The sequence below is a fragment of the Rhodamnia argentea genome, chromosome 1 (assembly GCF_020921035.1).
Source record: "Rhodamnia argentea isolate NSW1041297 chromosome 1, ASM2092103v1, whole genome shotgun sequence".
Taxonomy (NCBI): Eukaryota; Viridiplantae; Streptophyta; class Magnoliopsida; order Myrtales; family Myrtaceae; genus Rhodamnia; species Rhodamnia argentea.
The window spans coordinates 6,540,942-6,553,522 of record NC_063150.1 but is presented as its reverse complement, the minus strand read 5'-3'; the positions used below and the strand labels follow the sequence as shown (position 1 = coordinate 6,553,522).

At 43.7% G+C, this 12,581-nt stretch overlaps 2 protein-coding genes across 2 annotated transcripts; both read right to left on the bottom strand.

Moving 5' to 3' along the window:
• Nucleotides 1-2,556: 2,556 nt before the first annotated feature.
• Nucleotides 2,557-3,419, bottom strand: LOC115750199. Its single transcript, XM_030687390.2, has one exon. The coding sequence runs from the start codon at nucleotides 3,305-3,307 to the stop codon at nucleotides 2,864-2,866; it is 444 nt and encodes a 147-aa protein (XP_030543250.1). The 5' UTR covers nucleotides 3,308-3,419; the 3' UTR covers nucleotides 2,557-2,863.
• Nucleotides 3,420-11,056: 7,637 nt separating this feature from the next.
• Nucleotides 11,057-12,249, bottom strand: LOC115750204. Its single transcript, XM_030687396.2, has 2 exons — nucleotides 12,007-12,249; nucleotides 11,057-11,824 (listed from the first exon to the last, which is right to left on the bottom strand). The coding sequence occupies exons 1-2, from the start codon at nucleotides 12,184-12,186 to the stop codon at nucleotides 11,246-11,248; spliced, it is 759 nt and encodes a 252-aa protein (XP_030543256.1). The 5' UTR covers nucleotides 12,187-12,249; the 3' UTR covers nucleotides 11,057-11,245.
• Nucleotides 12,250-12,581: the final 332 nt, after the last annotated feature.

Genomic DNA, 12,581 nt, shown 5'->3' with positions numbered 1-12,581 from the left:
TGTCAATTTAGTTATAAACCTTTTGATTATGCGAATTTAGTCTCAAACCTTTTAATGTCTTGTTAAACTAGTCCTAAACCTTTTCATGAATTGCCAACTTAGTTCTTCCGGTAAATTACTCAAATAATAGGTTTAAAACTAAAATGGAAAACTTTCAAAAAATTTAGGACTAAATTGGCAAAATTTTAAAAGGTTTAGGACTGAATTGGCACAATTGAGAGATTTAAGGCTGAATTGGCACAAGTACAATAGGTTTATGACTTTTTTGATAATCTTTCTGCCTATTTCTACTGCTTTCTTCCTTGCAACAATACCAACTACAACATTTACCTGCGCTTAGGGCGGTATTTTTCACTCTTATAAGTTATACATACGTAACATGCAATTTTACGTTGGGAATCCCAAAATATGTCAACTATAACATATTTATCCTGAGTTTTTATGACATCAAATGCCCCAAACTATACCAAGTGTGACGCATTTACTCTAAACTTAATAACCTCAAGTTTGTACATATATCACACATCTACCCTCCATCAAGGTTTCTTCAGATAATTTTTAGCCATAACATGATCGTTTTTATTTTACTTAAGTCACGTGGGTGTCATGTCAACATCATTTGCTTTAAGGCATCCAAGTAGGCAAATTTTTAACGGTGCTCATTGAAGGAACATTGACGAAGGGTAAATGTGTTACATAGATACAAGTTGATGATATTTTGTATCACAAGAAAAAGATTAGGGTAAATGAGTCACAGTTTATATAATATAAATTTTTTGGTCTACTATAAAAAGCAATTGATGTCTACGTCAAAGTTATTGTGAATAAGGGTGAGCGCTTGAAATGCCAAAAGAGTAAGTGTGAACATTTAAACTAATTGGGTTGTTGGTCAGGTGGTCCCGAGACTTAGCTCACAGGCCGAAGGTCACATCTTCGATTCTTACGTCTGTGCCCGATTTTGGGAAATTTTGGTTAGTCTGCAAAGGATGAATTGCGCTCAGGTGAGTTTGCATACGAGTAATGCTTCATTGACGCCTTAAACCGGACACTTCTTATTCCATCCCAAAAAAGAAAAATTACAAGAAGAAAAAAGAAGAAGAAGAATAGAAAAATGGGAGGAAAGCATTAGAAATTAGAGATGCCTTCGAGTTAGGGAACATGCACGACACATCCCGATGGCAGCTTAGCAAAGTCCAGCTAGAAAAAGATTCCCCAAGCTTCGAGATGTGCACGGTGCCCCGCCCAGCATGCCCGCAGCACTTAGCATTATAAAATTCCATGAACTACTATGGTTCGAGATCGATCCATGGAAATTCTCATCTCAATATCTCCTCCATCATGTTCATCTTTTTTCTTTTTCTTTTTTAACTTGGCCACCTCATGGCGACATGGAAATTCTCATTTCACTATCTCCTTCGCCATGTTCATCTTTTTTTTTTAAATTTGCCGCCTCATTGCAAGATAGAATTATCATTGCGCCGTAAAAGTACTGCCACATCGGGCTTGATCGGGTTGACGATAGCACGTGTTTTAAAACCGGCGACGTGCAACTTGGCCTCTTCTCTAAAACTCGCCGTGATTTCTTACTCTTTAATTGATATTTACTTCATCATATCGTATCATGGTTCTGAAGCACTCGGTCTCAATGAGGCAGAATACCTACTCTTCGTAATGGCATATCTAGCCGCTTTGATCTTCTCAGAGACGAAAAGGAAGAAACATCTTGTGTGCCCCCAACATTGAGCCAAACAACAAAAAAGAAGAAAAAAAGAGGAAAAAAAAATTGGTCTTGCAAGAAACCACCTAATTTTTCCAATTTGGACGGACTCCACCAACTTCTTGGCAAAGTTAAGATTATAAAGCTCGCTCACCTGCCTGTACAACGTTGTTGGCATCAACCACAACTACTCCAATCTTCGCATAGATGGAAAGGCTTTCTCCATGAAATCTCAGGCACTATAATCTTTTCCGTCGGAATAATACGATCCGATGGCCGGAGTGATATTCCGACATGGAACGATGATCCAACCCGTCGCCAAAACAATGGACTTAGCAATTGATGCAACTTCACACGGAGCTTATGAGTTGGTCCCTTTTTTGGTCTCGTCCGAATTTAGCGATAGAGGCCAGTAGTTTTTGCACGGTAATTCGAATCTCTTATTAATCTTGAAAAAGGGCTCAAATTTTGGAATATTGTCTTCTCCAGGAGAAAAAAAAAAAGAAAAGGAAATAAAATAATGTCTCTTGTGATTGATATGTATGTTTGGAAGTGAAAACAAAAATCGAAGTGATTGCGACTCTCGCTAACCGAAAACAGTGACAATAAAGATGCTCCCTGGTTGACCATTAACAATATGATCATGAGCATTTGTCACATCTCCACCAACAAAATTTGGATTTATTATTATTATTTTTTTTGTTGAGTTCTTCGAGATTGAAGATACAATTGAACATAGCATTCAGTAAAATCGAAAATACATTCGTCAAACAAAAATTACGATGAACCAAGTCAAATGAAAATTAGAAACATGTGGGAAATTTGGGTCTAACCAAGCAAGAGACACGATCCTATTCTCAAAGCGAAGAATGTAACGACAACTCCAGTTACATTTCCTCTTTTTCCTGCACTTTTTTGCTTAAGAAAGTTTATAGTTGCATGTGACGTTGTCTTTTATTTCGCCAGACAATTGCGGTACAAGGGCAAATTTACACAATAGGAATTAGAAACCAAAAAAGGAAAAAGAAAGGGAAAAAAAAACATAAGAGTTGGAACCCTTTCCTTGTCCGGATGCCCATCTCCGGCGACACCTCTCGCCGCACCTCCTTTATTTCCGGCTTCCCCCATCGGCCGAGGAATCCTCCCTTACATGATTTCGCTGATTGTGGCCAGCGGGAACAGACTCGGTGCGACTCTGGTTGTGGTCATGGCCTTCGCCTGCGCCGCCATCAGGGCCCTGTACACCTCCACGATCACCTTCTGGTCGTACTCCTTCAGCGGTCGGCTCCCGAACCCGCTCAGCCCGACGTCAGCACCGTATGCGTAGCCCACTCGCGAGTCAGCCAAGCGCAGCATCATGTTCACGTAGCCGTCGCGGAGCCAGATCAGGAACTTCTTGGGCGACCTGAGGCAGGCGAGCTTGGGCGAGATCTTGATCCGCCAGGACCAGCGCCGCCTCCGCCGGGTTGAGCCCAGCTCCACAACGGGCATGCAGCGCCGGATGCCCGACCCCACGCCCAACCTCCGGTAGCTCCTCCTCCTCCAGTATCCCCTCAGGCCCTTGAACGCACCCATGGACGCCCCTTCCATGTCTTCTCTTCGAGCCTTGTTGATCTCTCTCTCTCTCTCTCTACTGGTTTATGGTTCTGCAAAGATTAAAGAGAGAGAGCGCTGGATGAGTTTATACATTTATACATGAAGCATATAAAAAATACATGGGGAGACAATAAATGTGGGGAGGCATGATGAGCTTGCTTAAGTGGATATGCATTGGTAGGAGGGAGTTAATACATGTGGCGATTGCGAGCATCCAAATAAATATAGTCCCGCTCGAGCAGTTACATCACATGATTCGATGCAGCCAAATGGATGGAATCTCAATAATACAGCTGCTGCTAAAATACTGGCTAAAGCTCAAAAAGCGGGTCAATTCTACATGGGTCGGGTCAATTCTAGAATCGCAAGTCCTTCACCAGAAGCATAGATGCTTCAGAATTCACCTATCACTTAAGAGTACTTCTTTTGAGTTAATCGAATCTACATGGATCGGGTCAATTCTAGAATTGCAAGTCCTTCGCCAGCAGCAAAGATGCTTTCTATACTCTAAAAAAAAAAAAAATGTCCCAACCCGATCAGGATCCACTGATAACTTAGAACGCTTCCTTTGAAAGAATTCGTCTCCCGAAATATGTTGGTGTGAACTTTTTTTAACCGCTCCCTTCTCCTGATCCAGAGGGAGTGAGGGAGAGGCTGGTGGGGATCAATATCATTCATTAGTGGGTCATGCCAAGAGACAAGGGCACCTTCCATTTTCGAGTGGCATGTCACCGTCCATGGTGGGTTATGACTAGACACGAAGCAAATGGGTTTGTGGGGGGTGGTCTCACCCTCCAATGCATTGCATTGGACTCTGATCTACTTGTATCTGACTCGACCCTTCTAGATCCATGCATTAACTGGAAATAATTTCTTTCTTTCTTTATCAATGCCGTGACTAAGTTTTGTTTTGGTTGGTGCATAATCTTGGACATCAAGTACCTTAGTGGTCGTGTACGTGGGTATATACTTAAAGTGCAAATCGCAAGATCTCTACCATCTAACATTGACTTGCTCGGCTCAGCACCATACTAATTGAAAAAAGAAAAAGAAAAAGAAAAAGGAAGTCGAACCCGGTCTAAGTTCACTTTATGGTTCGTGATTGCATTCAAATGTACCCAATTACTTCCCTAGCGGAGAGCCATTTCGAATCGTCGAGTAGCACCTATTGCTCCTGCCTAATATCTTGGACCAAGCAAGTCACCCTAATTACAGACGCGGTTCTTGATTTTTGCTTACTTTGAAATAAAGGGATACTCTGCTGGGGAGGTCCACCTAGTCCAACGAGCCGAATTCTTTTTTTCTTTTTTTTTTCCACCGACCATATGTTCCTAATGAAAGTCGAACTAAACATTCAGATTCCATCTTCGAAACCACATCCAAATAATGGAAGTGCTTAACCGGTGCGATGGAGTTGCCAACCCTAAAATACCTAACCAAAACAACAAGCCTAATCTTACCTAAATTAACAACATTTCAGAGATCGCTTGTATGTGATTCGAATTTCGCCGCGACACTAAGCGGGAACCCGAGAGAGAAAAGAAGGAAAAAAAACACCCATATATATCTGCTGAACTTACCGGGTGGTTCAAGGTAATTCGAGAGGAACCGGAAAGAGAGAGCCGAGCGGGGCATCACCGCGAAGAGACCATTCTTAATGTACTCAAATCCAGATTCCGGAGGAAGAGGAGGGAGAGATGCGCAGGTAATGGCCCCAAACGGAGGAGAGGGATACAAAGAGGAGAAGATCGTCGCCATGGTTGTTGCTTAGAAACGAACCGTCTTCATCGACTTGGCGGTTTCATTGTACCGTCTGCACCCAAAATGCAACACATTGAAAAACAGGATTGGCCCAGAATGTGGACGAATCTCTGGAACATCCATGCATGTATTTATACGTAGGGTTCACGCCATTTTCAGCCGACTAAATTTGGAATATTTTTTTCTCTCGCCATCGTTTATTTTCTGGAATGTTCGAAGGAATTTCTGTTCTCAATTGTCGAAAAAATGGGAAATTTTTCACTTATGTTTGCCCTCCGGAACAATATTTTGTATAGCGGCAAAAAAAAAGAAGAGGAAAGCAATGTCGATTTGTTTATCTCTCGGTGCAATTTTGATAAAAGTTGCATGCAATTGGATTTTATTTACTCATTAATTATTTGGTTTATAGGTATTGTCTCGGACATAATAGACTTTTGCCAATTCCTTTTGGTTGTTCAGAGATTATAGTAGAATTCACTTGTTGAACCTGTGATTATTTGCAAATGACACCTCAAGGAGTCCCGTGCCATCTCTTCATTTTTTAAGTATCTAAACAGACTTTCATTCTTTTTTGGCTCGCCGCTTTTTCCATTCTCATTATGACTTTGACACTCCTTTTTGTATGTGTTTTGACTATCCTATCCTTTTTATGGCCCATCACTTCTAATATATATTAATAGGCTTCTTTTTTTATTTATTATTTTGTCAACTCTTTTGTTTTGTTTTCTTCTTTTTCCCTTCATGGGTTGCACTTTCCTTTTTTTTCTTCCTCCTCCTTTTCCACGCTTCCTACTCCTTCTTCTTCTTCTAGAAACCCCTGACGTCTCCTGTTTATTATCTATTATGGCAATCCTGTCGTCCTCCCCGTATCTCGCAATCCTATCGTCCTCCCGTGTCTCTGTCCTTTATTTTGATTAATGATATGTTCGTCCTCATCCATCGTTTCCATGACACCCTTTGCATAAGATTTTATTCTTGAAGTCGGAAACCACGTGGAAATCTTTTCCACTAACAAAGGTGGCCCGAATCACTATAGTTGCATTCATTGGTCATAAGGGGATCCCCACTGGAAACGTTAAATTTTAATGAAAACTATTAATTACAATTAGAAGTGTTAAGAAGAATATATGTTTTCGGTCTTAGGACGAGCTAACACTAACGAACTTAGAGCTCAGAGACTAGAGATGTAGTCGTTGACAATGAGAAGAGGACGAGCTGCTTGACGGGTGGTTAATATCTAATGCATCCAACGGCTATCTCAAGAAGTCAGCCTATAAGTGAAGGAACAAAAAGAGTTGAGTCTCAATACCAGCTAGATTTTCCTCGCATATGTTGGGTTTTCTTTTAAAAGGCATAACTCATATCGAATAGAGTAAGCATAACACTAAATATTTCAAAGGCATGCCTTGTAATTAAGTAGCACCTGGTGAACTAAGTTTCCAAGAGTGGCCAATTTGTCCATCGGAATAGCCATTTGGCCCATGTATTCTGCGACATTTTCCGTCGTAGTAAGACTCGGTATGGTTGAAGAAAGTGTGTCCACGAGAGATTGCTATAGCGCTTTCATTCCCCGAGATAGGGCATCATCGGCTTGTTGCGAAGATTGTTGCAAATTACATATGCCCATCAACTGTTGATCCGTCAAAGGCTCAAGGTGGTTCCTAAGAATTTGAAGGTCCAAAATCATGCGGACAGCTTAATTCCCACACCACCCTTCTATCTTAGTCAATGGGGAGGAGCTTGCAAAGAAATCGATTGCCTTGTGAAGTTAAGAGAATAGAGAGACGGGATGACGAGGCCGTTGGCATCATAAATAATAAATAGGGGACACAATGTTTTTTGCAACAAGGAGGACTAGGAGGCGTGGAAAGGAAGAAGGAGGAGGAGGAGGAAAGTGGTACTCGTAAGGGAAAAAGAAAAAATGGAAACAAAATAGTTGACAAAATAATAAATAAAAAAAGAAGCATATATCCTTACCCCAAAAAAAAAGAAAAAAGAAGCATATAAATTTGTACCAAAAGTGATGGGCCATACAAAGAATAGAATGATCAAAACACACACAAAAATGAGCGTCAAAGCCATACAAGGGGTGAAAAAAGCGTGAGCCTTTTTTTTTGCCTAAAGTTTCCTTACATTCAACTCTGGCCCATTTGGTTCGAAATGTCCTTGGAAAAATGCGAATATCTTTGAGCTAAATGGAATTTTCGAAAGGCAAGTAGTGTTTGGTAAAGTGTATTTAAAAACACATTATAAGGCAACTTTAATGTAAATGTTATTTGATAAAAATTACACTTTATAAAGGACTTTTACTTTTTTTTTTTTAAATAAACTATTTTTCGTCAAGCAACTGCTAGCTTTGGTCGCCGGCAGCCGGATCTAGCCTCTAGCCACCGGCCGGCCTCACCTAGGGTCCGGCAAGGCGGCAACGGCTCGCCGGATGCTCGCGAGCGTTCATCCGTGGTCAAGGCCCTTGCCGACAAAATTAGGATTTTTAAGGATATTTATGAAATTATGAAAGTTGAACGAGGGCAAAATTGAAAGGAAAAATTGTAGCTACATTCCGAAAGTGTAGCTTTTCAAGGTACCTCTAGACTTACTTTGGGGCAAAGGCCTGGGCCTGGAATTGTATTTCACCAAAATCAAGTAAAAAACGAACCAAACGTTATTTGCATTTTGTCATGGAACTTTAGAAGCACAAAGCCTCTTCCAAATACTAAACCAAACAAGGAAGAAGTGCACTAGGGAAATGAGTAATGTTGAGGCTGCAGAAGTCAAACTTCCAAAAGATGTTAACGACTATCCTAAAAATAGGTTTTAGAAATTAAATGAGAAAATCAGTGTTTGTCTCTCCATTTTGCAGCTCAATTGATAAAATTTGGAGAGGATGAAGCATGAATACCATGGACTATTTTCTTCTTGTGAAAGTTTTTGGACTGGAAGCTTTTCTTATAAAATACGTGACAATTGATTGTTAACATCGAATTCAATGAGGAAATATTCGACCAAAAAAATAAATAAATAAGGTAATAAATTGTGAATGAGAATTTAAAGGAGAGAATCATATTTAGCGCACAATGGTCACACAATGGTCTATACGCATATTTTTTGAAGGGAGAATGTTTTCATGACAAGATTGTCGGACTGTTAGTAATTAAAAAATCGTGAGAAATGACAATATTGTCAGACTATTAAGCTAGTTTACTTTTTTAAGTCCTTTCAAATTAAAGAGAGACGGGCTCAAAACAACATGAACCAGAAGATTAACCTGAGAAACAGAGCAAAACTTTGATAAACAGACTACAGAAAGAACTCAGAACAGGAGCCACTGGCTTCTCCCACAAAATTATTTCCTACCCACCTTCTACGCTGGCTTTGAGGAACTCGCCCTCTTCAAGCTCTTCCTCTTCACAGGCGCCGCTGCCGTCTTCTTGGTCTTCTTCTTGTCACCATTCTCGAACCCCTTGGGCATCTTCACCTCACTCAACCGCTTCGTCTTCCCACCGTCTCAACCACCGACCTCCGACTCCGTCACCTTCCTCTTCTTCCTCGTGGCCTTCTTTAGGGCTTCTGGCGTCTCTACCTGGCTCAGCCTCCTCGTCTTGCTCGCAGCCCTCTGCTCCTTCGGGGTCTCTTTTCCCGGGAGCCCCGGATTCTCGGTCGGCGACGCCACCTTGTAGGAGCCCTTTGCCTTGACGGGGCGCTCTGATTCCACGAGTTTCTTCACTTAGACGGAGAGCGAGCTGACCAAGCTGGAGGCAAGGGGCTTGCCATTGCCGATGGACTTTGAAACCGGGGGCCGGCTCGAACCTCCCCGGTCCTCCAAGATGAGGATCGCGTTGCTCATCATCCGCCAAAAGAAGAGAAGATGACGAATTCACGATGAAATTTTGACAATTATGTTGAAGATGAAGTGGGGAGCAGGGAAGAGAACCTCCGAGTGAGGAGTATGCACGGTCGAAGTGCTTCTCGCCATTTTCTTGCCTTTCCTGCCTCAGAGAGAGAGAGAGAAGCAGAGATGGTGACAGAGCGCGCAAGGGGGGTTGTGTTTTCAATTTTGAAAGAGGCGGCGGGATTGTGAAGTAGCCGTTCGTGGGCGCGAGAGCATATGAGTGGGGCCACGATCCGTAGGTTCTACAGCGAGTGGGCGACCAAATTACACTGCGGAATGTTAGGTCATATCAGCAACATGGAAAAGCAAGCGATCGTGTCCGTTTTTATATAAATAATCCCATGATGATAGGGCGCAGGGCAAGAGTAATAGTCGTCGGTACGTTTGGCAAATGTCATGACATGTCACGTTTTCGTGCATGCACCCTGGGAATGAATGAAAGAAAATGGTAGCTTATATCATAAAAAAGTCAAAACTTTCATCCGGTTTCCTCACCACCAAGCTAACATTTACGTAACCAGCTTCATATAGCCGAAACGTTAGAGACGGTGAATCATTCGCGTACGCAGAGCCTTTGCTTTCTCCCTTATTATCGCTTCCCGCGTCGGATGCCGCCTCAAACCGGTGGCTCAGGAACAACTAATGAGCCAACAGAGCAGAGCAATTCAGGTCGTCCCCATTTAACAAGACCATCATCCTAAACGGGCCCCCAAGAAGCGAATGATGACGACTTGGGCTCTCCAAACAACTTGAATCGACAGTCGGCCCTCTTATATAGAGATCACGGTGACGGGAGCCCGAGAGACTTGAGAATGGAATGGCCGGTTGAGATTTCTCTAGAGCTGTCAATATGAGTCTTTGACTCACTTTTTAACTCATTTTTATTCATTTTAGTCAAATATGGGTTCAACAAACTTAAAAAATGGGTCAAATATGAATTTAGGCCTATAAAGCCCATTCAAATATGAGTTTTAACTCGACCCATTTTCGACCTGTAGCTTATAGCTTCGCAAGATAACTTTTAGTCATTTATAAACCGCCGCCCACTGTTCGTTCGCTGCCGTCGCCCTCCACCGTCGCCCGTCGCCACCGCCACCGCCACCGACCAGCACCCTGCCGCTGCCGCAGTCCACCCGCCCAACCAATGCCGTCACCCTTCGAAAACTCTCTGAATTCAAGACAGAGTAAATGATGGTTCGCTCGGTGAATCAAATTTGGGTTGGTTTTTCCCTTCGAATCTGGTTTGATTTGAGCCATGTCGAGCCGAGATCTCGAGCGAGGCTCTAGGAAGGGCCTCGCCCGGCCAATTACTTCGAGTGGGAGCTACAATCAAACGGCATACTACGTGAATTGCTGCCGCTACTCTAACAAGCGGTGGACGTCGTGGCTAGTCCCGGTGATCGTCGTCGCCAACGTCGCGGTGTTCATCGTGACGATGTTTGTTGGGTTCGAAGGCGGCTGCGTTGCCAAATTCTTCGGGAGGCTCTCGTTCCAACTGCTCAGGGAGAATCCTCTCTTCAGTCCTTTTTGGACCACGTGAGTGTTTTTGTCATGTTTGTGTGATTTTATATTCGTAGTTTTTGTGCAACCTCGTGTGGTTGGGAGCCTCATATTCAGCTTGAAATTGAGAAAATAATCCTCACATTAGACTTGTTGCTTGATGATCAACCTGTCCCGGTGCAGAAATGTATACTCCAGTGTGCATTTCACTTGATTCGTGAAATTCAACTCGATGGAGGCAGTGGGCGAGTGGAGGCGGTGGGCGAGCCGTGGTGACGACGGTGGGCGATCGGCCAAGCGGTTTTTACATTTTTTTATTTTATGAAACAAATATATCATGATTTGGTTAAATATATAAATATTTAAATTATACGAGTCAAATTGGGTATGGATTGGGTCGATTATAGATCATAAAATTTATATCACGTGAAAATGGATCAAAGCGAATTAAATAAATCAATATGAATTGGACTATATTCAATTCGATTCAAATCCGACCCGACCCACAGTTTGACGCCTCTATATTTCTCCCAGTAATGTGTTGGATGATCAAGCGACAGGATGGAATGAATGATTATTACGCGTCAGAGATGTACATGAAGGGACCCGTCTTTGGAAATTGCAAGTTGTAAAGATCCAGCACGTCCCGCCCGCAAGCAGACAAAATTTACTGCAAGCAGAATTATATTACAATGAGCCCATTCGTATTTTGCCTCAAAACAGACCGCTAAGTTATACACGTACATTCCCAAATTGAAGCTTACGGGGAAAATCCATTAGTCTTATACTTCACCACGAAGAGCCCTCAGCACTCTGGACTGCGGCGCATCAGGGACCCCCGTCATTGCCGACTCCTTCCAGATCCTCGCCGCCCGCATCAGCGCCTCCTCCGCTGTGTCCAGCTGCTCCGGCCTCCACCCAACCACACCCGGCCCTCTCCCATATTCCGCCGAGTCTGCCGTCCCGTCGGTCGCCCTCGTGATCGGCTTCCTTGTGTCCGCAAACTTTATCTCCGACAGTGGCGAAGCCTTGTGGTGCTTGTAGTACTCCCTGTCGTCCTCATCTGCTTCTCCCCTCTTCCCCTGCGATTGGTTCTCCCCGTCGCCTTCCGGCCACGGCGAGCCATCCAGCCCCGCGCAGCTCACATTCTCAACTGGCGTGGCAGATGCCTTTTTTTGCTTCTGTTGGTAAATGGGTTCGACGGGGTCGTGCACAGGGGTACTCTGGAGCTTGGGCGAGGTGGAATGCGGCGGCCTGGGCTGCACGAACGGCTCGGAGTCTCCCCTGGGCATGGGGAGTTCGTGTTCCACGTCTCGCTTCAATGCTGTTTTAGGGTCAGGCTCGTACACTTCCCTAGTTTTCTGCCAGTTACGTGATTCAATTACAGTTTAGAAGAACGTAAAAAAACCTGTATGGATCAGAATCAATTTCGATAGAAAGAACCCAGGTGTATAGAAATTTTAAGCGAATTCCGTCGTGCCATTGCTTGCTATTACTATGACTTTGCCTGATCTAGTACGGCAAGTTCAGATGATTCATATACCTCTGGCTCTCCGGAGAAAACAGCGGGCTTCACCTCGGATTCTCGCTCTTCTCCGAGTACTTCGGGATCGGCCGCTCGACCTTTCGGGACCGCCACGAGCCCTCGCCTCGGGGTTTCGCAACCGAATCCGGTCACGGCTCTGTAAGAGCTTCCGGCTATGGCAGCTAATCTCGATCGCATTTTGGTCTCCTGTTGATCGTGCTCTCAGCTGCGATGATGATAAAAGATGGCGTGGCATATGTTCTTTTATTTGCAGAGAGCCAGGAGCTGACGAGGACTTTCTAGAGTGAAGGCGTTGTGGGACGAAGCGTGGCGAACATGTTGACGTGGCCTCGTACAACAGAGTGCACGTGTCAGTTGTTCACTTGTTGTTCGGGGATGTTTTGCGTGGCGGGTCCCGAGACTCGCCCAGAAACATGTGGAAGCTTTTCTGCTTCTTCCGTAGATAGGACCGGCCATTACGACGTCGTCACACAGGTGCGGGGCTCCCGCCGGCGGGGATGCGCATTCCATGACGTAGCGTTTGAAACAATAAAGTCCGCTAAATAATAGGCTAGGTCCCCCAAAACCAATAT

Bases quoted from the DNA above. Each gene is read 5' to 3' on its own strand.
- LOC115750199 (XM_030687390.2), bottom strand. From the start codon at position 3,307: ATGGAAGGGGCGTCCATGGGTGCGTTCAAGGGCCTGAGGGGATACTGG.
- LOC115750204 (XM_030687396.2), bottom strand. From the start codon at position 12,186: ATGCGATCGAGATTAGCTGCCATAGCCGGAAGCTCTTACAGAGCCGTG. The intron at 11,825-12,006 runs GTATATGAATCA...CGTAACTGGCAG, and splicing joins TTTTCTCCGGAGAGCCAGAG to AAAACTAGGGAAGTGTACGA.